At 37.6% G+C, this 27,654-nt stretch overlaps 7 protein-coding genes across 10 annotated transcripts; 2 read left to right on the top strand and 5 right to left on the bottom strand.

Moving 5' to 3' along the window:
• On the bottom strand, positions 49–3,296 carry LOC104739377. Its single transcript, XM_010459705.2, has 7 exons — positions 2,980–3,296; positions 2,687–2,742; positions 1,728–2,605; positions 1,397–1,595; positions 945–1,142; positions 490–863; positions 49–377 (listed from the first exon to the last, which is right to left on the bottom strand). Exons 1-7 carry the CDS (start codon positions 3,174–3,176, stop codon positions 237–239), a joined length of 2,043 nt encoding a protein of 680 aa, XP_010458007.1. The 5' UTR covers positions 3,177–3,296; the 3' UTR covers positions 49–236.
• On the bottom strand, positions 3,512–5,153 carry LOC104739381. The gene is made up of 4 exons (XM_010459715.2): positions 4,684–5,153; positions 4,162–4,246; positions 3,922–3,963; positions 3,512–3,827 (listed from the first exon to the last, which is right to left on the bottom strand). Exons 1-4 carry the CDS (start codon positions 5,110–5,112, stop codon positions 3,754–3,756), a joined length of 630 nt encoding a protein of 209 aa, XP_010458017.1. The 5' UTR covers positions 5,113–5,153; the 3' UTR covers positions 3,512–3,753.
• LOC104739382 lies at positions 5,600–6,304 on the top strand. Its single transcript, XM_010459716.2, has one exon. The coding sequence runs from the start codon at positions 5,737–5,739 to the stop codon at positions 6,163–6,165; it is 429 nt and encodes a 142-aa protein (XP_010458018.1). The 5' UTR covers positions 5,600–5,736; the 3' UTR covers positions 6,166–6,304.
• LOC104739383 (serine/threonine-protein phosphatase 6 regulatory subunit 3-like) lies at positions 7,568–13,319 on the top strand. Of its 2 annotated transcripts, none has more exons than XM_010459717.2 (19): positions 7,568–7,834; positions 8,180–8,283; positions 8,427–8,513; positions 8,669–8,744; positions 8,874–8,951; positions 9,039–9,092; positions 9,187–9,246; positions 9,333–9,449; positions 9,602–9,696; positions 9,793–10,001; positions 10,354–10,451; positions 10,578–10,681; positions 10,768–10,930; positions 11,094–11,216; positions 11,383–11,465; positions 11,744–11,876; positions 11,965–11,994; positions 12,133–12,203; positions 12,373–13,319. In XM_010459717.2, exons 1-19 carry the CDS (start codon positions 7,796–7,798, stop codon positions 13,070–13,072), a joined length of 2,424 nt encoding a protein of 807 aa, XP_010458019.1. In that variant the 5' UTR covers positions 7,568–7,795; the 3' UTR covers positions 13,073–13,319. The 2 variants fall into 2 exon arrangements, with proteins under 2 accessions (XP_010458019.1, XP_010458020.1); XM_010459718.2 differs by having other exon boundaries at positions 8,877–8,951; positions 12,373–13,072.
• Positions 13,438–15,729, bottom strand: LOC104739384 (GATA transcription factor 11). Its single transcript, XM_010459719.2, has 3 exons — positions 15,481–15,729; positions 14,765–15,027; positions 13,438–14,475 (listed from the first exon to the last, which is right to left on the bottom strand). Exons 2-3 carry the CDS (start codon positions 15,014–15,016, stop codon positions 13,810–13,812), a joined length of 918 nt encoding a protein of 305 aa, XP_010458021.1. The 5' UTR covers positions 15,017–15,027; positions 15,481–15,729; the 3' UTR covers positions 13,438–13,809.
• Positions 17,469–21,580, bottom strand: LOC104739385 (protein-tyrosine sulfotransferase). Its single transcript, XM_010459720.2, has 13 exons — positions 21,343–21,580; positions 20,995–21,074; positions 20,711–20,882; positions 20,544–20,615; positions 19,675–19,960; positions 19,399–19,539; positions 19,215–19,319; positions 18,978–19,122; positions 18,405–18,454; positions 18,266–18,319; positions 18,063–18,182; positions 17,826–17,960; positions 17,469–17,736 (listed from the first exon to the last, which is right to left on the bottom strand). The coding sequence occupies exons 1-13, from the start codon at positions 21,372–21,374 to the stop codon at positions 17,566–17,568; spliced, it is 1,563 nt and encodes a 520-aa protein (XP_010458022.1). The 5' UTR covers positions 21,375–21,580; the 3' UTR covers positions 17,469–17,565.
• LOC104739386 lies at positions 23,251–27,591 on the bottom strand. 3 transcript variants are annotated; one of them, XR_759974.1, is made up of 16 exons: positions 27,417–27,591; positions 26,822–26,879; positions 26,598–26,706; positions 26,382–26,492; positions 26,130–26,234; positions 25,951–26,034; positions 25,746–25,861; positions 25,540–25,641; positions 25,355–25,468; positions 25,213–25,269; positions 24,723–24,789; positions 24,488–24,541; positions 24,312–24,386; positions 24,188–24,223; positions 23,942–24,091; positions 23,251–23,825 (listed from the first exon to the last, which is right to left on the bottom strand). XR_759974.1 is itself a non-coding variant. In XM_010459722.1 (15 exons), the coding sequence occupies exons 2-15, from the start codon at positions 26,839–26,841 to the stop codon at positions 23,996–23,998; spliced, it is 1,146 nt and encodes a 381-aa protein (XP_010458024.1). In that variant the 5' UTR covers positions 26,842–26,879; positions 27,417–27,591; the 3' UTR covers positions 23,791–23,995. The 3 variants fall into 3 exon arrangements, 2 of the variants coding, with proteins under 2 accessions (XP_010458024.1, XP_010458025.1); XM_010459722.1 differs by having other exon boundaries at positions 23,791–24,091; XM_010459723.2 differs by lacking the exon at positions 27,417–27,591 and adding an exon at positions 27,252–27,336 and having other exon boundaries at positions 23,791–24,091.

Genomic DNA, 27,654 nt, shown 5'->3' on the forward strand with positions numbered 1-27,654 from the left:
ACCCCCTGTCTCGCCGACTATTTTCTTGGGCCTTGCTTGTCGGCCTAGTTAAGTTAATTTGAATTTGATTAAACGTTTTCGAGTGGTTAAAAGAAAGCATCCTCAATATTTACTTATTACAAGAATAAGCTGGCTACCCAAAGAGGACTAATCTCACTACTTCCGTCTAACAATGACAAAATGAGATGGCGTTTCCTAACATTGCACCTCCACTGTCACAAGCAAATCCAGGTTCTTTAATCGTCAATTTCTGAATCAACAACTTGGAGGATGTTAAGGGCTGAAGAACCAAGACTCATCCCGCGAACAACACCTCCGTATCCCACCTTGATTCTGTGGCATATCAGTAACATAGAGTCCCATAGCGCTGTTCTTCCCTGTTCCATTTCCAAACAAGTTCATCACAAACCAAAAGACCCATTTCACACGTTTTGAATATGTGGCTGTTCCTTACAAGTTATAAAAAAATACACTTATATTCATCATTACCTGAAGAGTAAACTGCACTTTCTTATCCCAGTACAAGGCAAACGTTGGGGGGCTTTGCTTGTCAACAGCAAGAATACATGCACCAGGATGGAGCGTCGAAGGTACACCCGCTACCACTGCGATGTATTTCTCTGGGAATCTCTCTTTTGGGGGAAGAACCCCTAAGAATAACGGGTTCTTGCTCGCCTGAGTCCCGGTATAAGAGCTGGGGTCCAGATGCAACATCCATTTTGGATGTTCCAAGAAGGCACAGAACAAGTACAGAAGCAGATGAGAATCGGTTGGGGGATCCAGGCTCCATTTCTTGTTTCTCTCACGAGTATCTGCCCTTCCATTGTATCCATAGTTCTTAACACAAGTTCCTTCCGCGAGCTCTGCCAAAAGCCAAGAGTTATATAAGAGTCACGATAAATTGACTAAAATTTGAAATGGAATTTCTTTTGAATGTTTGATACCCCGGATTCTTTGCACTGTGTAATCTGCTGGAATGCTGCTGCGCGGAAGTAGGCCCTTGACCCACTCTCCTTTCATTAAGCCCTGAAGCCTCTGATGTTCAGTTATAGCATCAACGCATTCCTGCATGACGGGGATTAGTGCTGCTTGCTGTTGCTGTTGTTGTTGCTGGAACTGCTGGGTCTCTGTACGCAGCTTTTCTGCAGATGCCAGAAGAAAGAATTAGCAACCATATGTAGACCCAAACATTTTGCAACAACACATAAAATGACATGATATCATTATTTCTCTCAGATCTCCAATCAATTTCAGCATTTCTGAATTCAGTAATTTTATTGAGAAACATCAAATCTTAAGTTGAATATTATTTTCAAAAGAACAGAACAGTACTTCAACTTAACAAGGACAAACTTGCGGACCACATCACTCTAGAAGCTGTAGGAAAGTTACTTACGCATGGAAGCATCGATAGCCTGTACAAGGTTAGCGCGTAACTGATGAAGAATAGCATCTTCATCAAGAGAGTAAGATGGCTGCCATCCCTTTGTTCGATCAACTGGTAAAGCTGTCGTAGCTGTTCCATTTGTTGGCAAATCACTTCCAACTTGACTTACTGTGACATTAAGACCTAGCTTTGATGCTGTTTGCATTACCTGCACAAATGACAAAAGTTACGGCAACATAAAGAAACATGAAATTCTCCTTCTGCATCTGATTCGAATGTGGTCATCAACTCACTCATCAGCAGACCAATGTTTATTTAGAAAAGAATTGAATATACAAACCTGTATATGACTGGTTTCAACCTTGTTGAGCAGAGGTTTGAGCAAAACTGAGGAACACCATTGCCTTAGTCGGTCACGCCAGTCTTCTATCTGAGGGTAGACACCTAGGTGCCCAAAACCTTCGATAGCCGCTTCTAAGGACATTGGGTTGGGGAAATCACCCTCTCCTTTCTTTGGGGGAGTCGTAAATTTCTGAGCCCCAGGAGACATCCTGACAGGTCTTAGTGGTGTACTCCTAGTAGTCCCAGAGGCACCAGTTGAACCACCAACTGTACTTGGACTAGCCATGGCAAAACTCCCAACTGTTGGTGGGGGCGTCAGCATCTTCCCAGCGGACTCAGTGATTTTCATATCTATTTCTGCCAAAAGCTGCTCAAGCTGATCCTCTGTAGCTATTTCTTTTGCAGAACTCCGTCTACCAGACCAAGGACTAGGAACAGCTTTATCCTGACCAGACGAAGCACGGTTAGAAGAAACTGGTGAGCTAGAAGGGACGAGATACAAAGACGGTGAACCCATTTGCTTGGAGGGAGTGCTAAATGGACTCATCTGGTTCCCACCACCAGAAGACTTATGCGCTGACCCAGTCAGAGTTTGATGATGTATTGGTACAAGCGGCTCCAATGACTCTGAAGGTTTCACTGCGGGACGACTCTTTGGAAATTCTGATACACTCTGGTCAGCTTTTTTCTTTATCCCAAGAAGTTCAAGCTGACGATTAGATAGAGAAAAGTGATCTTTGGTTTCTTTAGAGGAAGATTTAGTTTCTGCTCGAGGAGAAAACTTTGCTCTGTGCAGAGATATGCCTTTGGACAAAGCCAACACCGCTCCAATACAAAACAAAGTCACCAGCCCCTGCCAGGCCTTCACAGTGACATCTGCAACATAAGGTAGATAACATTAAGAAACTAAACACATAAGAGAAAAAAGGAAATCTGTCAAGAGAAAATGCAACTCACAAGCTGCCTCTTGGGATAATTTTCCAAATGTTAAAGCATTGGTCAACCATTTCTCCCTGCAGCGACAGTGTTATAAACAAGCAAACTCTTAGTCAACAATGCAAATGAACTTTCCACTAGCGAGTTTCATCATCATATTTTTCCATAGAGAAAACAAACGAAAAGGAAACACAGTAAGGACTCAAGTCGGGAAAATCTCTCTAGCTAAACCAGCAGATAATATTCCAAAACCTAGACAAAAACTCAATACAACTAAGAGGCAGTACGAAGCTGAAGCTATAGCTGGCACGTACCCGGCCACGAAGGAGGAGATGAGAGAGAAAGCGGAAGCGGTGGAGAGCAAGAAAATGAAGAAAAGGACGGATTTCGAGGGACGGAGGCTATTGGCGGTAGAAGCGGCGGCGAGAGCAGGGTTCCGGTACACAGAGAACTTGGATGGCTTCGGAGAAGGGGACGAACCCTGAGTGGTCCTCCTCGCAACAGAATCCATGATGGCAAGAAACGATTTCTCGAACAAACCAAAGAGAGGAGGGAATCGGGTTTGAGGGATCGCCCGTCCGGCTTAGAGCTGCTCTCTCAGTCGCTGGAAAATACCCCCAAATTCTTTATTTGAATTAACTCTCAGAACAAAATTGCTTCTTTAACTAACCATTTTATAAAACAATTATTATCGTCAACTAAAAACAGGATTAACACTTCAAAAAATAAAATGTGAAAAAAAGTAGAAAATAATTAATTCAATTGGTTTATAGAAGAATATTTTCTTGATTTTCTTATATTTGGCTTGTTTTGCCAATATATTTACACAATTTTGATATGTAAGAATAATTAATTGTGGCAAACTATAATACGAAAGGAAAAATATTATAATTCGGACAACTCTTACAAAACTTGTACCAATAAAAGTAAAAAAAAAAATGTATACATTCTCTAGATCAAATATGTGCAATCTCATTAGGGGCTATTAAGAAAAGGTGAATATTGGGGGCAGATGGAACCAATAAACCACAGGTCAGGACACAAAGTTTTAAGCCAAACGATTCATTTCGATGGTTGGATTCAATTCTTCAGCCTGCATCTGTCATGCCTTTTTCCCATTCCTCCAAGGCGACATCTGCTTTTAGTTTCTCAGGAACATAATCTGCGTTCAACATTTTTACACGTTACATTAAGTTACAGTGTGACTACAAGGAGTTCAATAAACGAGAGCGAGTACTTAGGAGGATTTTAAATACCCGCAAGGAACTCGTATCTCTCGTCGTTACTCACTACGGATGCTGCCAGAGTAAATACAAATCAGTGAAAAAGATACTCATCATCTATTATGTTATTATCACAACTGATAAGAACGGATTAATAATACATTATCTCTAAACTCTTTCTAAGACTGGACTGGCCCCCTTGTGCAGAAGAAGCCATTATTAGTTCAGATTCTAGATATAATAAACAAACAGGGATGAGAGATTAGAGCTTACAGAGGTGTTTGTAATGGATAAATTTCTTTTTGTCCTGGACAGAACTTTCATATGCTTCTTCCGAAAACCGCTCAATGAACATTTCCTTCAATCACAAAAACCAGATATAATGTAATGTAAGCAAAATAAACTGTATAACACACACAGCATGAAATCAAAAAGGAAGAAAGGCAATGCTGAGAATGAAAATTAAAACATTCATCTCTCAAGTTTTGATCACAAGATAACGAGATAGCCAAAACGCAATCTTCAGTTAAGCTACCATCAAATTATGAAGAACCTATATTATACAATCCAGATTCCATAATATCTACCACAAGGATTCATTCTCCAGCTAATCCTATGACAATCAAAGTAGTAACTTCGTTTCCATCTAAACTCACTTAATAAAAAAACACATGGAGATGAAGCAAATAACGTTACTGTATCATCAATTTGCAAGATTATATAATGCCCAATTAACACTGATTAGCAATTGATACTTCCCAAATTCACCAAAACATGTATGGAATCAAACTATACCGTGGCTTTGTTGACAAGAAATACAGCATCCTGCATAATTTGAGGAGCAGAATTGTCGCTTCTCATGATCCGCCGAATCCGATTCATCGGAAACCTAAACATCTTTGCATCTTCCACACCTCCGTCGTCCTCCTCTCGATTTTTACTCGTCTTCGTCGGAATCGCTCCTCCTCTCTTTCCGTTACGTCCTTTGCTCACGGCGCCATTACTTTTCTTCTTCGGCGCATCACTTCTGATTGCTTCTTCTTCCACAGAATCACTGCTCGAAGAGTCCGAGATCTCGTGAATCTCCGGCTCCTTTTTCACAATGTTAACCTTATTCGATGCCTTCTTCGTTATGGAACCGGAGCTGCGTGTACTCCGACCACCAGTTTTATTGACGGCATCGCTCTTCGCCTTCTTCTCCTTGGGTTTCTTCGACGACACCATTAATTTTTTTTTTCCGAACTATACCAGTCTGTAACTATCTATGGTTTCCACACTTTTTGCCTGAATAAACCGATGGACTCTTATATGGGCTTATATATTTGAGTCTTGTAGGCCCATTTTATTATGATCTACTGGCCCATATGAGGACAACGTAATTTGAATATTTTATTATGTTTAACATTACGTTCTCACCTACTAGATGGATGTCCGATGTCAAATGCATCTTGTAATATAAAAGCATTGAGAAGAAAAATGTATTTTCCGGATTAGATAAGGGTTTTAATGCAAAAACCCCCCAACAACATTATCCCGTTTCCGACATATAATCTAAAGAGATTTTTGGGATTAGATAAGGAAGAATGGGTAATATTGGACGTATGAGGCATAGAAGAGGTGTCGTCGAGCTGGAACCACCACGTGTTATCGACAACACGTGTGAGACTCCATGAACTTCTCTCTGCAATAATAAATGTGGCGTACATCTTGTTTCTCCAGTTGCTCTATTAAACAGAGAAAACGAGTTTCGCTTTCGACACATTACTACTCTTTTAACTATTCCGACACACACACAATCAAAGCTGTGAAAGAACACGTTGTCGTTTGTTTGTTAGTATACTTAGTAATATGGCTATTGTGGAAGAACCAATCCTTTCAAGATTGGATCGTATTGACTTCATGGTGAGGAAGCTAGAGGAGATGAAAGGAAGCTCGCCGAGAAGCTCGAGTCCATCAACTCCATCTAGTGGAACTCAGCCATCGTCAGTGGACTTTTCGTCACCAAGAAGCATAGGGAAGGTACAGTGCCGTTCGATGGAGCAAGTCATGGAGGAGACTGAGCGGAAAGGAACGTTGCTGGAGAGACTTAACAATGTAGAGGAGCAAGTTCTTAAGCTGTGTTCACAGTTTGAGGAAGAGATTGAAGAGGAGAGGAAGAGAGACGAGAAGACTGAGAAGAAAACACCGAAGAAGAAGAAGGGATTGAGAAAGCTGGTTGATAAAGTTGTTGGATCTTCTTCTCCGACTACTACCCATTCCAAGAGTTGGCGTTGTTGATCCATTAGTGTATTATATTTCACCATCAGTGTGTACTTTAAACCACGTTTGAATTAAAGGCTTCTCTGTTTTTTTTACCTTTGATGAAGCGGTTGTGGAAAAAATAAAAATTATCATTATAGGTTTCCATTTGGATCTTTTGTTTATTAAGTAATTTGTTTGTTGAATGTGCATTTTCAAAAAATGAATCAATGAATTTTAGTATCAAATATTAAAAATATAAATTAGGGGATACAAACAGATTGACAAATTGTTTTTAATCTTGATCCCAAAATTTTGAACTTCCAATTTTTTTGTCTGAATCTAAAGAGAGTTTCATCTTTTTTGTTGTTGTTGTTTTATTAGCTAACAAATCGTCACCATTTGTTCATCTTCCGTCTCTTTGACATAAATTTGCTACTGATTGAGCATGAAGACAGTCTGAACTTGGTTCACTGACGCTAAGAGAAGGAACCATTGGATTATTTATATGATGTTGAGCTGATGGGAAAATATATAAATCTGGTTATTCGAATGCTAATTTGGGTTTGGAATGTGAGGTTCCAGTTGTGTCAAGTTTGGATTGCTGTGTTGGGGGGCGTACGGCAGGCTCAGATCGGGGCCTACGGTCGGACAGGTGGGACGTGAAAGCGTAATAGCTCACTGGTCTAGCTCCATGGCACAGAGTCTGATTCATTAGGTCGATGTCGAAGGAATGGGAGTTAGATCTGTCCCTAGTTCCCCTAGCCCTAGATTAAGGTTTTTGTAAAGATAATGCGAGAACTAAACATATTTAAAGGCTTTCAAAAAAAAAAAAAATTAGAATAAACAATGTATGGAGTTCACTCAAATACTTTTTGTTTAGTTTGACACTTCAACCAATTTTTGTCCTTTATATGTTTTTTGATTATAAACAGCATTCCATCTACTAAAGACAATCATTTGCATTCTTTATCAACAAAATCGACTGCTTATTTAAATTGTAACACATATTTCGCCAACTCTTTATTCCGCAAAATTGCTTATTTTTTTTAGTAAAAACCAATGTAATCTTTATCACAACTTCACAAGTAACCTGCTGCTGATGACGCAAGTATCCCCCATCTCTCTGTTACCATATCTCACGATCACTCAATTTAAGTAACAAATACAGATGACATAATGATACTATCATCACCATCGTCATGATCATCAATCAGACACAAACGAAGAAAATAATCACTAGTCTAAAATTAGAGACACAAAAATTGTAAAGAAAATGGAGATTTATACTAAATATAAATAAGCACAATTTTTTTTTGTTTTATAAATCAAAGAAAAATAATAATAAAAGGGAAACCAATAATATTTTTTACCTTTTCCTCTTCTTTATGCAAATTTTAGGCCTCGAATTTTCAAAAATTTCGACCTTCCGATCTCCAAATCTCTCTCTCTCCGCTTCCATCATCTTAGGATCTCTCTCTCAATCTCTCTCTATATTGACTGATCGATTAGGGTTTTCAAGCTGAATTCGCTACTCGTCCACCGCGAAGAAGCGTTCACCTTGATTCTAGGTTAGGTTTTTTTTTGGCGGATCTAGCCAAGTCCTCCTTTGTTTTTTTTCTTTTCCAGCTACGGCGAAGCTTCACATCTCCACTCCTCCCTCGCTACCATGTTCTGGAAGCTCACATCTCTTTCTGCGTCATCTCCTGTGAGTTTGGACCCTTCTTCTTTCTCTCTCTGAGTCGTCCACAGAAAAAAAAAAACTTATAGATATGCTTTTGAAGTAGGTTAGACGTAATTGGATGGTTTAAAGGATAATCATATAGAAAAGTGAACTTAGATTTTAATTTCTTTGAGTAATTTCGTGTCTCGTAACTTGCTGTGATGCGTTCTGCTCTTATTTTAACATCGTTCCTTGAACTCAATATCTCCGGTTGGAGGCGTTATAGTTCTCGAGGATAGTACTTGCCGCCAGTTCAATGAAATTTTGGAATTGTGTTCATGTACTAATTGTTTTTTTTTCTTTTTTCTTTCATTATTGTTACGAACATAGGTGGAGACAATTTTAGACAAAGAGAATTTCACGTTGGAAGAGCTTCTTGATGAGGAAGAGATTATTCAAGAATGCAAGGCTTTGAATAGCCGGCTCATTAACTTGTAAGCTTCTTCTTTTTTTTGTAATCATTGGGTTCATAGAACCAGATAAACCCTTTGTTGGATGTTGAAACCATATGGTGTCCAATATTCTCATTCGCATTTTTCTTGGAATACTTTATTGATTGCGTATTTAATGTTTGCAGTCTAAGGGATAAAGCTCAAGTGGAGCAATTATTGCGGTACATTGTTGTAGAATCTCCACAGGATGCTGATAGTAAACGTGCTTTCAAGTAATTTTCTTCCTTGATTCTAGCTGCAGTTACCTTCTCTTAACATTGTTTTTTTATTTTCTCTCTTATCCGCGTTTATTTTGCATGGTTCTGCAAATGCTTTCTCTGTTTACCTAAAGATAAGATTCTTCTTCTTCTTCTTCTTCTTCTTATAGGTTTCCATTCATCTCTTGTGAAATATTTACATGTGAAATTGATGTTATTCTAAAAACTTTGGTGGAGGACGAAGAGGTATTTTTTTGTGTTCATTTGTCATATTACCTTTTCCTCAAATAACAGTTCATACTTTTCATTTTTTGTGCATTTGGAATATGTTTTATTGTTACCCTAGATCTCATTTGTTCGCTTATTTTTATCTAGCAGCTGATGGACTTGCTTTTTTCCTTTCTGGAACCAAATCGTCCTCATAGTGCTTTGCTGGCAGGCTATTTCAGCAAGGTACTTCCGGAAGTTTTTTGTTTTTTTTTCTGTAACCCAGACTCATGGCTCCAATAAGTGATCCTTACTTCTCTTTCTTTGGTTCAGGTTGTCATTTGCCTTATGATCAGAAAGACTGCAGCGCTTATGAATTATGTGAAAGTAAGTAATGACAAATGAGTTGAAGTTTTATGTATTTATTGTCTGAGATACCTACACTGGCTACATTTCTCAAATTATCTTTTCATAACCACAGGGGCATCAAAATGTTTTCTGCCAGTTGGTTGATTTGATTGGGATAACATCCATTATGGAGGTAATTGGTTTGTCTTGGACTCAGTGCAACTTGGTGTGACTTCAGAGATCATTTTTGCTTGATGATATTTATGCGACATTGTCTAGGTTTTGGTTCGCCTGGTCGGGGCTGATGATCATGTCTATCCCAACTTTCTGGATGTGATGCAATGGTTGGCCGATAGCAATTTACTTGAAATGATTGTGGATAAACTGAAACCATCTGTAAGTGGTAACTCTTTTCTATAATCATCCCAAAGAAAGAGACACTTGGCTTTCTGTTTGATGCCTGTAGATGGTGTAATCTAGGATATCTTATCTGATATTACTAGTTTCTTCTACCCATTTTCATACTGATCTGTTATAACTTGAATCAGAGTCCTCCAGAGGTTCAGGCTAATGCAGCAGAGACATTATGTGCTATATCTCGGAATGCACCATCAGCTTTAGCTACACAACTCTCTAGCCCTGGGTTTGTACACTTTTCTTCCATGATGGATTCCTATTGCTGTGGTAGATTGAAACAGAAGTGTGTTAAATGTCAGCAAAACTTTTTCTGTTTTCGCAGCTACGTTGCTAGGATATTTGGTCATGCTCTTGAAGACTCACATTCAAAATCGAGTCTAGTTCATTCACTTTCAGTATGCACCTCTCTGTTGGATCCGAGGAGATCTGCTGCGTCATCTTCTATGTTCAGTTCTTATAGAGGTCAACATACGTTCGAGTCTCCTGTCCCAGTTTCCCCGGAAACTATTAGTGCCATGCTGCCCAAACTCAGTAAGTTGGATCCTACTCCATGATGAAATATCGTCACATGACCAACAAAACTATTATTTTGCTGCCGTTTTTTTGTTGGATGAACATATTCTAATTGCCCAAACGGACAATAGTCAACCATGATATTACTTTCTATTTGTGAGGACACCTAGTGTATTTACTATTTACCCGCACGTCTTGTTTGATCTTCCTGCTCTTTATTGTGTCTGTTCTATTTTGGTTTTGCATTAGTTCCATATATTTTGGAATGCTTATGTAACATATCTTGAATATGTAGGCCTATGTCATACAGATATTTCACATCAGGGTTTATGTATTCAGTCGCCTTAAATGATTAATATCTTTTCTGCAGGCGACTTGCTTATGCTTCTTACTGTAGCAGCTGACAGCACAGTATTGCCTACAACATATGGTGAACTTAGGCCTCCTCTTGGAAAGCATCGTCTAAAGGTAAGGTCCAAAAATTGAGCATTTTTAGGGAAGAGATTATAGGTTTAGGATACCAACGGTGCTTTTAATATATGTACAGTCTGTATGCTTAAATGGTGTCAATTATCATATTGTCTTTTGTTTCAGATAGTGGAGTTCATCGCAGTTTTGTTGAAAACTGGAAGTGAAGCTGCACAAAGCGAGTTGGTTAATTCAGGAACAATCAAAAGAACCCTTGATCTGTTTTTCGAGTAGGTTCTACTAAACTTCAAATTCTATTCTCTGTGTTGCTATTTCTTCTCGATCTTAAATAATCGAATACTGTCAACATGTGAAGGTACCCATACAATAACGCTCTGCATCATCAAGTAGAGAGTATAATACTTTCTTGTTTGGAAAACAAGAGTGATGTGATGGTTAACCATATTCTTCGAGAATGCAATCTGATTGGCAAATTCCTCTCTTCAGACAGGGACTCGAAACTCTCAGGTGATAGCCAGGTATTACCATTTGCTATGTTCGCAAAGGTTTCATTTGATCATCGGTATATGACATAGTGTCATCTTAAGGCAGCTCCAAGTTAGATCCATGACTCATTGCTCCAATGTTAATTAGCTAAACAAATATTCTCTGGCATTTCTTTTTTTCTTTTGTGTGAGGTAGCCCACTGTAGCCGCCACCGGGAAAAAACCCCCTCGCGTCGGGTATGTTGGGCATATCACAAGAATATCAAATAAAATTAGTCAGTTGAGTAACAGCAATGGCCAGATAAAGGCATACCTTCAGGTTGGTATAAAAATTCTACAGTCTCCTGCTGTGTAGTTTTTCTTCTGCCGCTTTTTTGTCACTTTACACGCATAAAGAATGTAAAACCAGTAGTTGAGTGGTCCCAGCACTCTCCTGGAAATTACGATGTTTGCTGACTAGGCTTTGTTCATTCCCAAATCTTTAGGAAAACAGTGAATGGAATGAGTGGCAAGGTAGTGTTCTGCAGGAGCGCAACACCGTTGAAAATGTCAACAGATGGGGATGTGGGTACGTTAAAATCTTCTCACTAATCATCTAGTAATCATTTATATGGTCAGTCTACTACATCATGCTGATTGTGGATGTAAATATTCATGTGATCCTTTTTCCTCTTGGAAAACCCCATAAATATGATTCTGCATTGATGACTGATGGTATCGTAGTCTAATAATATTTCTTCTCATGACGAGACCACTCAGTGAGTGCATCATGAGCTGGTCCTGGGTTTTGGATTTTATCTTCACTAATCTTGGTTAAAAATTTCATAAACTCCCTGTTACATGTAGGCACCCAACTACCGTACAAGATAGGACAAGAGATAGTGATGAGGAAGACCGGGATTATGATGTTGCAGCCCTGGCCAATAACTTAAGCCAAGCATTTAGATACAAAATCTATGGGAACGATGACAATGAAGAGGTATATTTCTCATCCTATTGTTTTTCTTCTTCTTTATGATTGATTTAACTGGCACTGAATTAATCATCTTTTTATTTCTCTTGGTCAGGACCACAATGCTCTTGATAGAGACGATGATGTAAGTCTTGCAAACATTCTCTTCCCCTTTTTATTGAAAATATCGACATCTTCCATCACACTATGATACACTTGGGGAATGTACGCTGCTGATAACAGTTTTTGCTATTGAAAATTGGAATGTATTTTATACATACAGGATGTTTACTTCGACGATGAATCCGCTGAAGTAGTAATTTCATCACTAAGACTCGGGGATGACCAAGGAAGGTGAGTTTATCTTTTCTTTTTTCTACTGGTACTGGTGTCCACATGTCCTTACTTTAACCCCCAGTTAACTGTATTTTGGTGATAGAATTATCTCATCTCACTTGACCGAAAATAAATTATGACATCTCTGTAAATAATGAATTCAATCTTTTTTGGTACTTTGCCGCAGCTTGTTTACAAATTCGAATTGGTTTACATTCCAAGACGACAGATTCGGCAGCACACCCTCTGACACAGCGGGGTCGAAGACGATAGAGGACATGGAACTGAACAGAACCTTTAATACCAACACTAGCAGTAGTGACGATGACGAAGTTGTGGTTGGAGAAGAAGAAGATGATCTAAATGGAAACACAAAAGACAACGCATTGAACACAACTGAAACTAATTTCCATATGGAGAGTCCACTGGGTTTCTTCGACTTCAACACCTCAGAAAAAGCTGAAGAAGCTTTTGCTGAACAGCCACCCGAATGGGTTGGGTGGGGAGAATCATCTGATATGCAAGTGAGTGGCACTGGTCTGAACCCATTTATCGATGATGATGATGATGACAGCAAGAACATAATGAACCTTGACATACCAATGCCTGAGGTCAAAACCGAATCCAATATTCCAAACGGGTCAGACAGACCCTTGTTTGAGAAGGACGTGGAGTTTGTGGGAGTGGAAGCAGAAGGGGCAGAGCAAGCGATGGAGCAAGCGATGGAGCAAGCGATAAAAGAAGGGATAGTAGGGGAAGCTGGAGCGATGAAGAGGAACAAGGAGATGGCTGAGGACCCAAAGCCGGAGGAAAGTTCAGGAGGAGAGAAAGAGTTCAACGATAACAACTACTGGAAAGTGGATCAAGAAGTTGGAGTTTTGGATTGAAAGAGTCAGCACCTTGTACAGTGTGATTTTGTGTGAGTAATGCAACAAAACTGGTTTTTAGTTGATATATGGTGTAAGAGTCTTTGTCTTTGTGAAAAAAAAGCCTGTTTTTCTCCTTTTCTCTATTATCATTTACATTTAGGCTTTTGTTGTCAGCTAGAGGAAGTTGTATGTGCTCTTCATTTACTTTGCCTATCACGAAGTTGTCCGTCTTTAAGCTATATTTATACTCTTGCAGTTTAGTTTCGCTTGATGAACATCAATCATATATTCCTTAAGACTTCTCATTTTTCAACATCTCGTGCTTTAATATGGGCAATTTATTTCATTGCAACTTTTTAACTTGATGCAAAATACAGTGTAAATACGAAAGAGTGGAAATAACAAGATTATAACATTGAAGAATAAAAGAATAGGGTTCTTTTAAAGAGCTAAAGAAAGAAAAGTAAAAAAAGCAAACATTGGCTTTCACCTGTCTTCCTCTGATACACAAATGACAGCCAAACACCTCCATCTGCAAACATAGAGCTCGCAAAATGGGAGAGAGCAGATAAAACACAAAATAAAACAACACTATTTAATATCAATATCCCTAACTTGAACTAAACCCCTAAACTCTCTTCATCAGATTTGAAAACAGTCACTAACCCCTACTTTTTATACCATCTTCTTCCTCCACTGAGTTGCCATTTCTGCGGATCAGAGACCAAACTTAAAACTGCCCTGCCTTGTTGTCTTTAAGCTCCGGATATCACCGCGTGCATCATGCTGGTATCAAACTGGTTGTCGTCCTTCCTTCTCATCTCTATGATCTTCCTGTGTGAGTTTGAATGCACAGATGGGATGAAGGTCGGGCTTGAGGCAGGTCGGTATTCTGGAACAAGACGACCAGATCTGAACCTGACCCCGCAAGCGTTGCAGAGGGTCTTTGGTCCATTAGGTCCTTCCCTCCACTGCGGGGTCTTGGTCGTCTCACAATGAGTGCACTTCCTGACAATCCCGTCCGAGTTACTTGCCTCAAAACTGGAAGACACTGAGTGGGTTGTTGTCAGCTGAATCTTGCGTTTCTTCTTGGCATGTTGCTCGGAGGAATAGTAACTCTCGGATCCTGATCCGCCCGGGGTCAACTTCTCGGGCTTTCTGGGTTCATCAAAGGGGAAAAGGTAGTTTAATCTCACTGTAGTGCGGCGTTTGCGCTTGCTTCTCATGCCTTTCACAGGGAAAGCCAATCCCTGAGGTCTGGAGTTCTGAGGGGAGAGAGAATCGCAACTGTTGACAAGAACTGACACCGGACTTGAAGACTGGAATAGCTTAGAGACTTTGATATCAGGAGGCGATGAAGATTGATGGAGAGTGCTATGTATGCCGGACAAGCCTTCAGAAGAACTGGACTGCTTCTGCACCTAGAAAACAAACGCAGATCGATTATAAAAATTTGAGAAACACATTCAATGAATGACTCAAGCTAACTCATGATGCGGCATTATTCTCACTAGTCATTATTATCATGATTATAATTTATAAACACAGCTGAAAGTGAAATTTAAAAACAGCTAAGCAGATATGTCTTTCAGGTTTGAATTGGTTCTCTTATGGGGGTAAAAAAAAAAGAGCTGTTGAAGATTTGAAACCCTAACTAACAAAATAGTAATAGTAGGTATATGCATATAAGTGAAGGAAGCAGGAACTCACCACAAGACGAGCAGGCTTGGCAAGGGAGGTGAGGTGAGAAGGCAAAGAGGGGAACATATCCATGGGAGGAGGCTCAAGGTCTCGAAACTTGGCAACCCAATCAAGAGCTTCTTCGTCAGGAGCATTGGTGGTATCGATGTCTTCATCATCAAGAGGGCAGTCAAGGTTATTGATGAGGTCATCAAAGAAATCATCAGAGAGAATACCTTTGAAATCCTCCTCTTGCTCAGGTAACCAATTCATGCTTCCCATACTACTACTCTCTGTAACCCAACACACACACACAAAGGTTATTAAAAAATTCACCAACTCAAGGCAAAGCTATTCAAATTGGAGCTATAAACAAAAGTTAAAACACAGAGCAGCGAGTCCTATATAAAGCAAAAAAAAACAAAAAGAGCAAAATCCCAAAAAAAAAAAAAGGCAAGTTTCCAAAAACGAAAACAATGGCGAAAATTTAAGGAAACATGTTCGTCATCACTGATAAATTAAATTAAATTAAACCACACAGAGAAAGAGAGAAGAAGTGTCGGTCACAAAGTTTTCCTAATGATAAATTTATTAATTAAAAATTAAAACACACAGAAAAAACAAGAAAATTGCTTCCTACATTTTCCGGAAACAGAAGAAAATAAAGCAAAACGCGTTACACTGGAAAATTCAAAAAAACAACAAAAGAGAGAGAGAGAGAGGAGAGATAAAAGAGACGGACGAACCTTTGTAAATATACTGACTACAAACACCACAGAGAATAGGCAGAGAGAGAGAGAGAGAGAGAGAGAAGAGTCGTACGATGACGAAATTGGAGTTGGTTTCAAATTGGGGATTTAGGGATTTGCAGGTTCGAATTTGGGAAATAGAGAGAGAGAGAGAGAGAGAGAGAGAAGGTAGATGGGAGTTTTCAATGTGTCGTCTCTTCTTCGTCAGTTTCTTCTTTTCATTTTTTTTTTCTTTATGAATAAGTTTTTGTACTAAGTTTAATAGTTCCGAGTGGTATATACCATAGGGATAATAATAAAACCTCTAATCAAAAACTATGGAAACTTCAACACACATTTCTTAACTTGAAAGAAAAGTCCTAAAAAAATCATATATTTTTATTGGAGGAATGTGATACAAATTTACATACAAAGAAATACAAATCTCTCTATCGACGCGTTTTTACTTTAATGAATAGTAATTTAACGTATCCAAGAAATTAAATTATACATTTAACCGAAGCATGTTAAAACTTAATCCAAAAAATTCAATTCAATACGTTGCACTAAATAAGGTAACTTGTACAACTGTCTGTAACACACACACACAAAAAAAGAAAACTTTATCTCTATTGAACAGTTAGTAAATAAAGATATTGTCATTTAGATATTTTAGGTAAATGTATATATCAAGTCAAATATATATATTTTTTTTTTATCCGAATGGTTTTAAAGGGAATATATGTCGGTGTATGAAAAGGGATTAAAAAAGATTTTTTTTACCAATTTTAAACATGATGGATGGTTTATACTATGTTGACATTCATATTTTTTTTAAGATGGTAAGAAATTAAATAGGTGGGGGTCAAAATAAAAATATAGGAAAAAAAAATTATTTGCGTGGAATCATCAATAGTTAAAAAAAAAACAAAATAGCAAGAGCACATGCAACAATCAGGTGACAAAAGAAAAAGAAGAAAAACCTTGAATAAGGAAGGATGGTTCGTAGATCTCGATCTAACACAATTATTGTTATTATTGTGAATGGAATTATGATGATGATGTTAATGGTAGTAGTAGTAGTAGTATAATGCTTAATTAAGTGTTACCATCATAATCAAGTCAAAGAATGAAATGTGAGAGATCACCGACGATACGATTAGGAGACGAGAACCGAAATGATTATTTTATTTTATGATTATGGAGGCTCATGGGATAGTGGGTCCCTTGCCTAACTCTTTGCTTCCATCTCCCACATGATGTGTTCTCTTCTCTTCTCTTCTTCATTACTTACTTGTATACTTCTTCTTTCAATTATTATTCATACCAGAATTATAAAAAATATCATATGATCTTATATTGTTATGATTTTTTTCTAACATATTCATTTCTAACACACTTCTGCGTCGTTGATAATAAGAATACAAATATCATGTGGGGTGTGTGTATATTTACTGCACTTTGTGTAGCATTTCTATTCTTTTATTTATAGATTTGTTGTACATAAGAACAAATTGCATATATATAATATAAATGTTTTGAATTAAGATAACATGTGTACTGTACTTTTTATCTATTGCACACACACACACAGTCGATTGCGTAAAAAATTACAGGTACAGTCTTAGTTAGTAGTACTTTGCCAAACAAAAGTGAAATCTGTTTTTTGATCTTTTACTTTTATTGGTTGCTTCTTGACAATATAAAGCTTCTTACAAAATCCTTATGTAATGAATGAATTTTTGAAAGCTCTATTTTATCAGTAATCTAACATCTTTTTAAAGCATAGTTCATATGTTAAAAAAAAAATTTAAATTCTTTATAATAATGAGCACTAGATCTAGATCAGATGTGTGACTCTGACTGTATTTTACTATTTTTCTTTTCTTTTAGCCTTTTAGAAGAAAGAAAAAAAAGTTTGAAGATAGAGAGGTAGGTTTACTTGTGATATATTTCCCTTTTTCACCTGTAAGGCAAACACCCTAAACTTTTTCTTTTCCACGAAAAGTCGAAAAGAATTTTACAATTTGGACCCTAAAGCTTCTCCAAATTGCTCATTTGGCCCCAAAAATAAAGTGACAGACAAAGAGGATCGATCATCAATCAAATCTTGACCTTTGAGGTTCTTCTTCTTCTAGCGTTTACAAATAGAAACAAGAGAAAGAGCAATAAAAGAATCAAGGCCATTGGTAACCACTTCAACAGCTTCTCATCACCCATTTCTCCAAAAACGTTCCTTATCTCACTCGGCAGATCCCCTATGCTTCTCTTAGACTGCGCACACAACAGATTGTGAATCAGAAACACAGAGGTTAAAGTCTTTAACAACAGCAAAAGGTCAACTGTAAAGAAGGGGGGCTTACAGTTGAAATCAATTTCTTCGACACTAACTCATGCTCTTTGGCAAAGATTTCCTTTGCATACTTGAAAAGCTCCACATCGAGGTTGTTAAGCGATTTGATCTGCTGAATGACCTCTCTAGGGACTCTTGTACGCGTCTGTTAATTGGCATTGTCAAAATATTTGATTATTCAGGCCTTCTCTCATTAACATTGCTAGTTTGAATCATGTACCAAAAAAAAAAAAAAATCCTTATATACCCCTTTGGTAAAATTTGCTGGAGATATTCTCTTCAAAGAGTTGGCCCGTCTGGTTCCTTGGGACTTCCGTAAATGAGTAATGCAGCCTTCATAGACTTCCATTAGGGTTTTTACCGTCATCTGAAGTGTATCAATACTTATATATTATAAAATCACACCAGGTCACGCTTAGATATTAAATTTGAAGAGGGAAATCTACTTACATTTCCACTCTTAGCTTCTGTTGTTATATTCGATGCAACTTCAGATGTACCATTCTGCAATGTCACAGGCATTTTCAGCCAGGCAATTACAATTGACAGCTGAACAAACTAATTATTACCTTCTGCAGCAGGACTTTACCTGAATATTACTCTTATCTGACCCCGGTTCTGAAATTGTGACACTTGCTTCTGAAGCATCAAGAAAATATAGTTGAGAATTTGGTGAGTTCAAGTACAATCATTTCAATCTGACTTTAGATGTAGCGAAAGCAAATACAAAGCCTACGCTGTTTACACAGGAACTATCATATCATCATTCTTCTTCCTCTTAAGAGACTATGATTCACCCACAAAGAATCATAAATCAACCCAGGGACCCAGAGAAACAAAGCACATTGTCTAGAACAAAAGAAGGCAACAGAACCTTTAAAGATGATGTGACAACAAGAAACAAAGACTTCATGATAGAAGACAACCCCAAATAACAGAAAACAGTAATCTTCAGATAAAAAGATGAGCAGTAAGGAGCTTTAAACCCAAAAATGTAAGTAAAAACCATCCCCAGTCAACATCTTAATCATACATCCATAGCGATATTTCCTGTGACTACAAAAATGAACACAATCACCCTCACTCTAAGTTGCTAGTTTCTCCTCTAAGACATAACAGCAATGGTATTAAGAAAATTAACAGGCGGAAAACTTACACCAACCTGATCTAAAAGTTTTGGTTTTAGCAGTTGCGTCGGATGGCACCACTTGAGACAGAATTTGAGAACCCACTACATTTGCAAACAGTGATGCAGATTCCCTGTGCTCCTCTGTCAGTCCAACATACAACATGCTGTCCAGCCTCCTCTGTAACATATAAACAAGCTTAAAGAATCTGCTGAATTTAAAAGAACAATACCACGATGCGGTGAATTATGATGAATAAAAAGTGTTACTACCTTGGCAACTTGGAGAACATGCTCACCAAGGCTTTTGAACTTCTGCACACAATGCCGAACCTCGTGGGCTTCTGATAAATAGGAGTTATTTGTCAATCCTGTAATCTGTGAAGTGAAATGAAAATGCTCTGGAGATCTCTAATCAATAACATAAATAAGCAAAACAAACCACATGAAAAAGTACCTGAAATGTGGCTCCATTGTGGATAATGTCATGAGCAGTAGGCGCATCAAGATATTTGCGCAAAGGCATAAGCATCTCCTCCATGTCATATGGGTTATCGTCCTCAATTATGACTACGCCTTTAACTTTTCGTGCATCTCGCTAAGAAAGGCCAAACATGAAGTAATCAAGCTTCAGTCAATAGTGTTATGCGTTCTTATCATGTTCTAGCTTGAAAGCTGTATATTTTTTATGCAAAAAAAAAAAAAAAAAGACGAATGGGATTTGACGACATACCCGAGCAAACAAGTCTTCTCTCATCCATGGAACTAGGAATTTCCATGGCCAAATGTCTAGCGTGCTTATTACATTGCTCTTGCGGATGCGGCTAGACATCCTTGACGCAGAAGTTAAATTGGGATGGACCAAAAATCTAGCTGCTACCTCTACTGAAAATTCATAAGTGCTTAACACACGCGCAATAGGATCCCGAACTATAGTCATCACCGAAGTTCTCTCCCTCGGAAGCTTTGCCATCACACTATAATCATCATGTGTTGCCAACAACTTGCACTTTTCCTTCCTATAAATTTATGAGTCAAAATGTATCTTAACTGTCAGAGGGTAAATACCACATACATAATACTTTTTTGATACTCTTCTTCCATAGCTTAAGGAGGCTAGGGGTCTAATACGACTTAAGCAAAGTAATAACTCCGGTAAGTAATCATCTACTGATCTCATGTCTGGCTAAGCTATCTATAATGCACACACAAGGGCAGGGTCTTTGGCATCGAATGAAGACATAAAAAGCAAAGAGAGGAAGATTACCTTGGATTGAAGTGGAGCTTGTCGTAAGATCGAGGACATTCCTCAGAGCTGTCATACAATTTCCTCAAGAAACTACAAAAAAGCACAGCACACAACATTAACCACGCCGATCAGAAAGANATTAACTGTCAGAGAGGGTAAATACCACATGCATAATACTTTTTTCCTATTATTCTTCCTTAGCTTAAGGAGGCTAGGGGTCTAATACGACTTAAGCAAAGTAACAACTCCGGTAATTAATCATCTATTGATCTCATGTCTGGCTAAGCTATCTAAAATGTACACACAAGACAGGGTCTTTGGCATCGAATGAAGACATAAGAAGCAAAGATTACCTTGGATTGAAGTGGAGCTTGTCGTAAGATCGAGGACATTCCTCAGAGCTGTCATACAATTTCCTCAAGAAACTACAAAAAAGCACAGCACACAACATTAACCACGCCGATCAGAAAGAATCTTTCAATTCACTCAAAAGTTTTTGGTAAAGGGAAAATCAAATCACCAATGAAAATATGTCCTGCCTCCAGTTCGAGGAACATGAAGAAAGAAGAGCAAATCTTTTAGCGAGCGTTTGTCATTGTTGACATGTTCTTCACGGGACGAAGATGAATCAGCCCAATTATTCACAACTCTTTCGCAATGACCAAAATCAAGTTCCGCAAAAGAGCCAATAACTAGTATATAATTCAACAGTTCAAAGAAAAAAAAACACACATTCAGAAACAAAAAAGTCCAGTCTTTTATGAAACAAAAACCTCCACAAAACCATTCTCTCTATAAACATACCTGAGGCAAGAAGTAATGACCCAAGAGCCATCAGCTTCCAAATAGGATTCAATTTCATTGTGCCTCGATTCCAAACCCTACTGATGATGATTACCAAAACAATAAAAAGGATGAACCTTTATTCAAAACAAACAAAACCCAGAAGGTGATCAATCAAATCAAACAAACAAATCCCTGAGAAAGAACGTTACGGTTGTGTGAGTTGTATAAAAAAACAAAAGTGAGAAAAAATGGGAGAAGGAGACAGAGGAGGAAACAAGGGCAAAAAGGGGACCCAGAAAATCGAAGGAACTGAATAATGAAAGGAACAAAGGAACCAAAGAGAGAGAGGAGGAAGCAGAGGCCTACATGTTATGGGGGAATCGAGATCTCGTGCTCATAAATTCCCCTCGATCTCTGTTTTGGGGGCAAACCTCGCTATCTACTAGGACCTACGGGACAAAAACAACAAGCAAAGTTCGTGTTTTTTTTTTTCTTTCTAACATCGATGGATGAGGAACACGAGAGTGTGCGCTCCCCCGAGAGAACAGGGTCACGAGATTTTCTCTTGGTTTCTCGCCACCCAGAGGGAAAAGTAAAAGAAGAAGAAAAAAAAATCATATATAAAAGGCACTCAGAGCAAATCCAACGGTGCAACTGGACAATCGTTGCTCAGAAAAAAAAAATATAGATATTTTAGTTATATGATAACATTTTAATTTTTTATTAAAATTTGACCACTACTAAAGAGACACATGTATATATAGGTAAAGAATCGGTTCTCAAATAAGCAATTTGAGTACCCTCCTAAATTCTCTCTTTTACTTTTTAAATATGTTTTATTTTCTTTTTTTATAAGAAATTGGTTGAGGAACGACCATTGGATTTGATACGAGAAAGACACTAAACACTAGTGCGAGCATTGAATTGATTGAGCCAAACGAATTTAGATTTTTTTTACCTAGTCCATCGAGACCAATGCTCTTTTTGCCAAGTTTGAAGAATGAACTTTCCTTTTTGATACGATTAGGGTTTGACCAGCACTGCTGGTCTAGTATCTTAATAGGGATTTAACATCTTAAAGTATGGTCAAAGATGTTTTATTTATTAGAACATGGTAACTTTTTTTTGGACAAAAGAAGATGGTAATTTTCCTAGGACTAACCTTTTGATCTTTTGGCCTTTCCGTAGCGTCTTAGCCTTCTAGTTGCTTGTGGTGACATGTACGTACGTCATTCTTTGTGTGTAAAAGACCTCAAGGACAAAAATTATAGGGCCAAGTTTTGCATAAGATTGTGTATTTTTATCAAATTACAAATGCAGAATATATATGAATTTTATGTCAATGCTTCAATTCCGTTGAGAGTTTTGCACAGTAAAGTTTTCCGTTGAGATTGTTGACAGATTTTTGTGAACATACATTGGATTATGCTTAATGTGATATGGCCTAAAGTCTATAAAAAATGCTGTAGGTTCATCATGTCTAATGATGTCTCCTTTCAAATCTTGATCGCTCCATTCGTTTTGCGATGACATGTTTGATTTAATCTATACAATAATAATAATATCTGTTATGTAAAATTTGTTTCCCTGTTATTTACATCAGTAGAAATATCAGTAAATCTGTATTTAAATCAATAAAAACAAAAAAATTCCTTTAGAGATAAATATTAGTCATATTACCTCCACGATATATAAATTCACATAAAATTTTCTTTATTTTTAAAACATATTCATATGCCTATTTTTTTGTAAAAGGTGGTGACGTCGCAGAAGAAAAAAACACATCAAAGATGGTGATTTGATCAACAATTGTCGAAGGATTGTTGTAACAATATAAATTAACCCAAAATGACGAAAACTAAATTTAAGATTTGAACTTTTTGTGTTAATCCTATAGTTTCAAAGAAGGTCTGAGATATTAATAAAGTTGGGTCTGATGATTGAATGGCCCAAAACTGATTTACCTAATACAGTATTTCTCAAGATTGTAAATAATTAAAATCCCTAAAAAAGGCGCAAAGATAAACCAAAATATTTGCTGCCAGAGAAAAAGAAAAAAAAAAAGATAAACAAGAAATTACAGACCTCACGAGTCAAAAGGAATGGTGGATTTTTTCTTCTTCTTTGAATCTTTTTTGAAGTATCCTCACTTTTGAAAGTGAGAAGTACCATAACTTTAATAACTTTCAAATGATTTCGTATCATCTAATTTGTCCTACAATCTCTTCTTGATCATTCTGATTAGATTTTCTTTCGTTTATGGCAATCACGATATGCGTCAATTCAATACTGTTATTCAATTCTTGCAATGTGTTTACAAATGTAATGGGCTTTGTCTAATTGTTATGTATGCCTTTTACTGTTTTGCCCAGTTATTGTAACATAATGGACTCTGGAGACAAAAACTCCATCGAAGGAACACCAGCTTACGCGGAACGAGACAGTGGAATCATTGCAATATCTCCACTATGTGACCACTACAATGATCAAATGAGGATTGATGATTCTCTTACTACTTGTTCCGATGAAGAAATCATCGATTCTTTGTATCAAAACATCTTTAGTATTGCTCTCTCTCTTCAAATAGAGGAATCTGGTTGTGGTTCTCACACACCTCTCTCTGGGCCTTGCCCTGGAGCTCCCATGAAGCTTACCAAGTTATCAAGAAACATCGATCCAGGATTCCAAAGAAAACTCTTTTGACATGATATTGCTTCTTCTTTTTTTTTTCTTTACCTTTAGTCTTGTGTTAAGGTACTCTTGTGTTGGGAAAAATCGTTGGTGTTGTATTTGTGTTCATTTGTATTGTGATCATATCTGGAAAGGTCCTCAAGAGATCTATTTGCAATCTAACCAAGAAAATATCATTACTAGTTTCATGATCATGGAACAAGACAATATTATAAAAGCTATATATATATATCTGAGAGGTTTTAAACTAAGAGAACTCTCTCCTCACACTCACTTGTCATGGAAACGAAAGCTTCATTTACAGAGACAGAGTAAGTAGAGGCTCCAATTATTCTTTTACTTTGTGTTGTTCCATATACGCTTTATCTGCTTCTGCTACGCGGTCCTGGAACATCGTCCACTCGTTTCTGCATCTCTCTCTCACCTGAAACCGGGGAAAACACATAAACACTGAGGTTGTCTAGAGGGCAGAGAAGCAGATTTCTGTTAGTAAGTGTGATAATGTGGGCTAACTATTTACCCCTTGCCATGGAGATTTCCCCTTTTCCGACTCACCCTGTCAAATTTCATTACCGAGTCAAGAGATCATTCAGAGACATCAGAGCAAAATTTATTCACTGCTCAGTGATAAAAAATAAATTCACCTGACTACCAAGGGAAGGGATCACTTGATGGATTATCCATTGTGAATCTACCACACCTATCTTCTCATGAGCAGGCTGAAAATGAAAGAGAACAACACAGATGGAGACTTAACAAGGAGAGCTCGTGAGATAAACAAAGCACCCAACCAAAGGAAGTAGAGACGGTAGTAAATAACCTCAACGCATCGTCTCAGAGCAAAATCAAGACCCCATCCATGAACAAGATCATTCTGCACCAGAAACAAACAAGGTGTTTTAAAGCCACCAACTGATGGTCGTGAAGACGAGACAGACTCGTTGTGATAACTTAATCAGAAACAAAAGTAGTATCATAATGCCACATTTTCTAGTCATATGCATACGATGTCTGATTGTCACAACAGTGACCAAAGATCTTATAGTTAAACAAACCTGAATCATATGCCATACACATCGCCATGCTTCTCTAGAAAATACGGGTGCCATAATCTCAACAAACCTGCAAGTGGGAAAACACACCTGTGAAAATGATATAAGCACTTTATAGTAGGCTAGGCAAAGAGAGAGAGAGAGAGAGAGAGAGAGAGAGAGAGAGAGAGAGAGAGAGAGAGAGAGAGAGAGAGAGAGAGAGAGAGAGAGAGAGAGAGAGAGAGAGAGAGAGAGAGAGAGAGAGAGAGAGAGAGAGAGAGAGAGAGAGAGAGAGAGAGAGAGAGAGAGAGAGAGAGAGAGAGAGAGAGAGAGAGAGAGAGAGAGAGAGAGAGAGAGAGAGAGAGAGAGAGAGAGAGAGAGAGAGAGAGAGAGAGAGAGAGAGAGAGAGAGAGAGAGAGAGAGAGAGAGAGAGAGAGAGAGAGAGAGAGAGAGAGAGAGAGAGAGAGAGAGAGAGAGAGAGAGAGAGAGATAGGAAGAGTGTACAGAGCCTTACGCAGCACATGGAGGTAAATGTGGATCACTGCACCATCCTGGTTTTTCTTTTGTTTCTCTGTTCACCACTCAAAAATATTAGAGACAGATTTGAATGCAAAGGAAAGGTAAGAGACAGAGAGAGAGAGAAAGACAGCTCATACTTGTGGACATCTCGGTCACCTCTTCTCTTTGTCATTTCCCATGTAAGTCCGTTGTTTGGCTCTAAGCCTGGTTGAGAAATCTCCAAACCATGCTTCTTAACTAACTCAATGTACCTGATAGTAAACAATGCAAAATGTAAATATTGTCATTGATGTATAACCACAATTCAAGACAAGTAATTCACCTCTCTGCATTGAAGTGCTCGACTCCAAGATCTTCATCCCATATAAATATATACTCATAAGCTGAGACAACATCAGGATGCAAAAATCTCTTTGCATACCACCTGCCAAAAGATAAAAAGAAACTAGCTGAGGGTTTTATAAAACAAATTTTCATAACTGCCTGAAGAATGGAGTATATCGTGCTGACCTGGATCAGTTTTCTTACCATTTTGTTTGTTTTTTTGCACTGATATGTATCGCTTTTTTTGACCACTCAAACTGGTCCCATTCAGTTGTCCGGCCGTCATAATGAAATAGCAGGATTTGGAAATCTTCAGAAAACTAATCAAAACACAAATCTTAGTGTCCATCCAAACAATGAACCATATAATACTGACAAGATGAGGGGGGAAATTGGGCAATTGCAAAACCTTCTTAACAGCAGCATTAATATTGTTCCTCTGCTCAAACCCAACTGTGAAAGTTACGAGATACTTTGGTTTCTTCTTCAAATCCTGTAGAGGTTAACACTTTTTCTTATACATCTCAATCACACTATATAGTCAGACTATGCCCAATTGTACGTTGCCAATACGATTGAAGAACTTACTTCACTAGGTTCGCCCCATAATCTGCGCAAGTAAAAATCTGTTTCTGCCACTATAATTCCTGGAGGAAGTAGTTCTGCACCATGCGGATTAGTTGGAACATATATCTGGAAACATATAAACAAAAAATGACACCCTTGATTAACATGAGCGAAAAGAAAAAAAAAAAAAAAAAAAAAGAAGTGCACTGACTCATGATTATATGTATTATCTATCTTGAATCTAGCATGTAAAGTCAGCAGAGAAATGGTTACCTTAGGAAACTGTCTAGAACCAAAATCTTCAGGTGATCTGCCACCAGAAAACAGTTTCCCATCTGACATGGATACATCAAAAGATGACACAAGGCCTGAGGGTAAGCTAATCTGCAGAATGCAAAAAAAACAGATCGATCAACTGGTGAAAAGAGATTATAAAAAAAAGAGAGTAAGATATAACCACTATTGATCCCACAGCTGAGCTCATTATACCTTTTTAAAGGAACCTGAGGGTAATGTGATACCAATAAAAAAACCAAACACCATTCCCAAAATTGTGGTTATGATAAGCTTTGCATTTTCATTTCTTCTAGGAGCACCGCTGCAAAACAGAAAAAAAAAAAGATAAAACCCTTTTTTTAAGTAATGTTTCAAAACCAAAAAAAAAAAAAAAGCTCGTTGATTACATTAAAAAGAGCCAGGAAATAATAGTATACCTTCGGTGCATTGTCCCCATCGGAATTTGCAAAATCTCTCCAAAAAAAAATATATAAACTGCCAAAACAAAATAAACTAAAATTCAATCCCTTAAAGAAGGAGGACACAAGAAACTCTTCAAGAAACCGACGAACTATGATGATGACTATTAAACCATCTTAAAGAAGAAAGGTTAGAGAGACAGACAGATAATAAAGAGGAAAGAAATCAAGAATTTTTTAAAAAATCATTGACCTAATTGATTTAGGAAAGCATAACCGTCATATCAAAACATTAAAATAGCTATTCACACTGTGTACGACCCACAACACAACACAAAGCTCAACCAAAATTTTTGAATAGTTGAAACCGACAACATGGCTATATAATAATTGCAGCTGAAAAAAATGTGTCGGTGTAATTTATTGTTACTAGAGAGATTCAAGATACCTTACACAAGACCACCGGATCAAAATCTTAAACGCAGACGATATCGAAATCAAACACCAAAGAGATATATATATATATATATATATATATATATATATAATAGTCGCGAAAATTACCCAAAAAAAAAAAACAAATTGAAAAGGAGGAGAATGAGATGATACTCACGGAGATTTGAAAGGTATACAAAAACTCTGAGAGATTAGGGGTTTTTGAGTCCCTTCTCTCTGATTACGTTGTGAGAGATTCAGTTTACTGAAGAAACAGTGAGGGGAAGAAGAAGAAGAAGAAAGATTTGATTGTTTTTTGTTTTTGTGTTTTCTCAGGTGAATTAAGAAAGAATGATTTTTTTTTTTTTTTTTTTTTTTTTTTTTTTTTTTTTTTTTTTTTTTTTTTTTTTTTTTTT

The sequence above is a fragment of the Camelina sativa genome, chromosome 14, assembly GCF_000633955.1.
Source record: "Camelina sativa cultivar DH55 chromosome 14, Cs, whole genome shotgun sequence".
Taxonomy (NCBI): domain Eukaryota; kingdom Viridiplantae; phylum Streptophyta; class Magnoliopsida; order Brassicales; family Brassicaceae; genus Camelina; species Camelina sativa.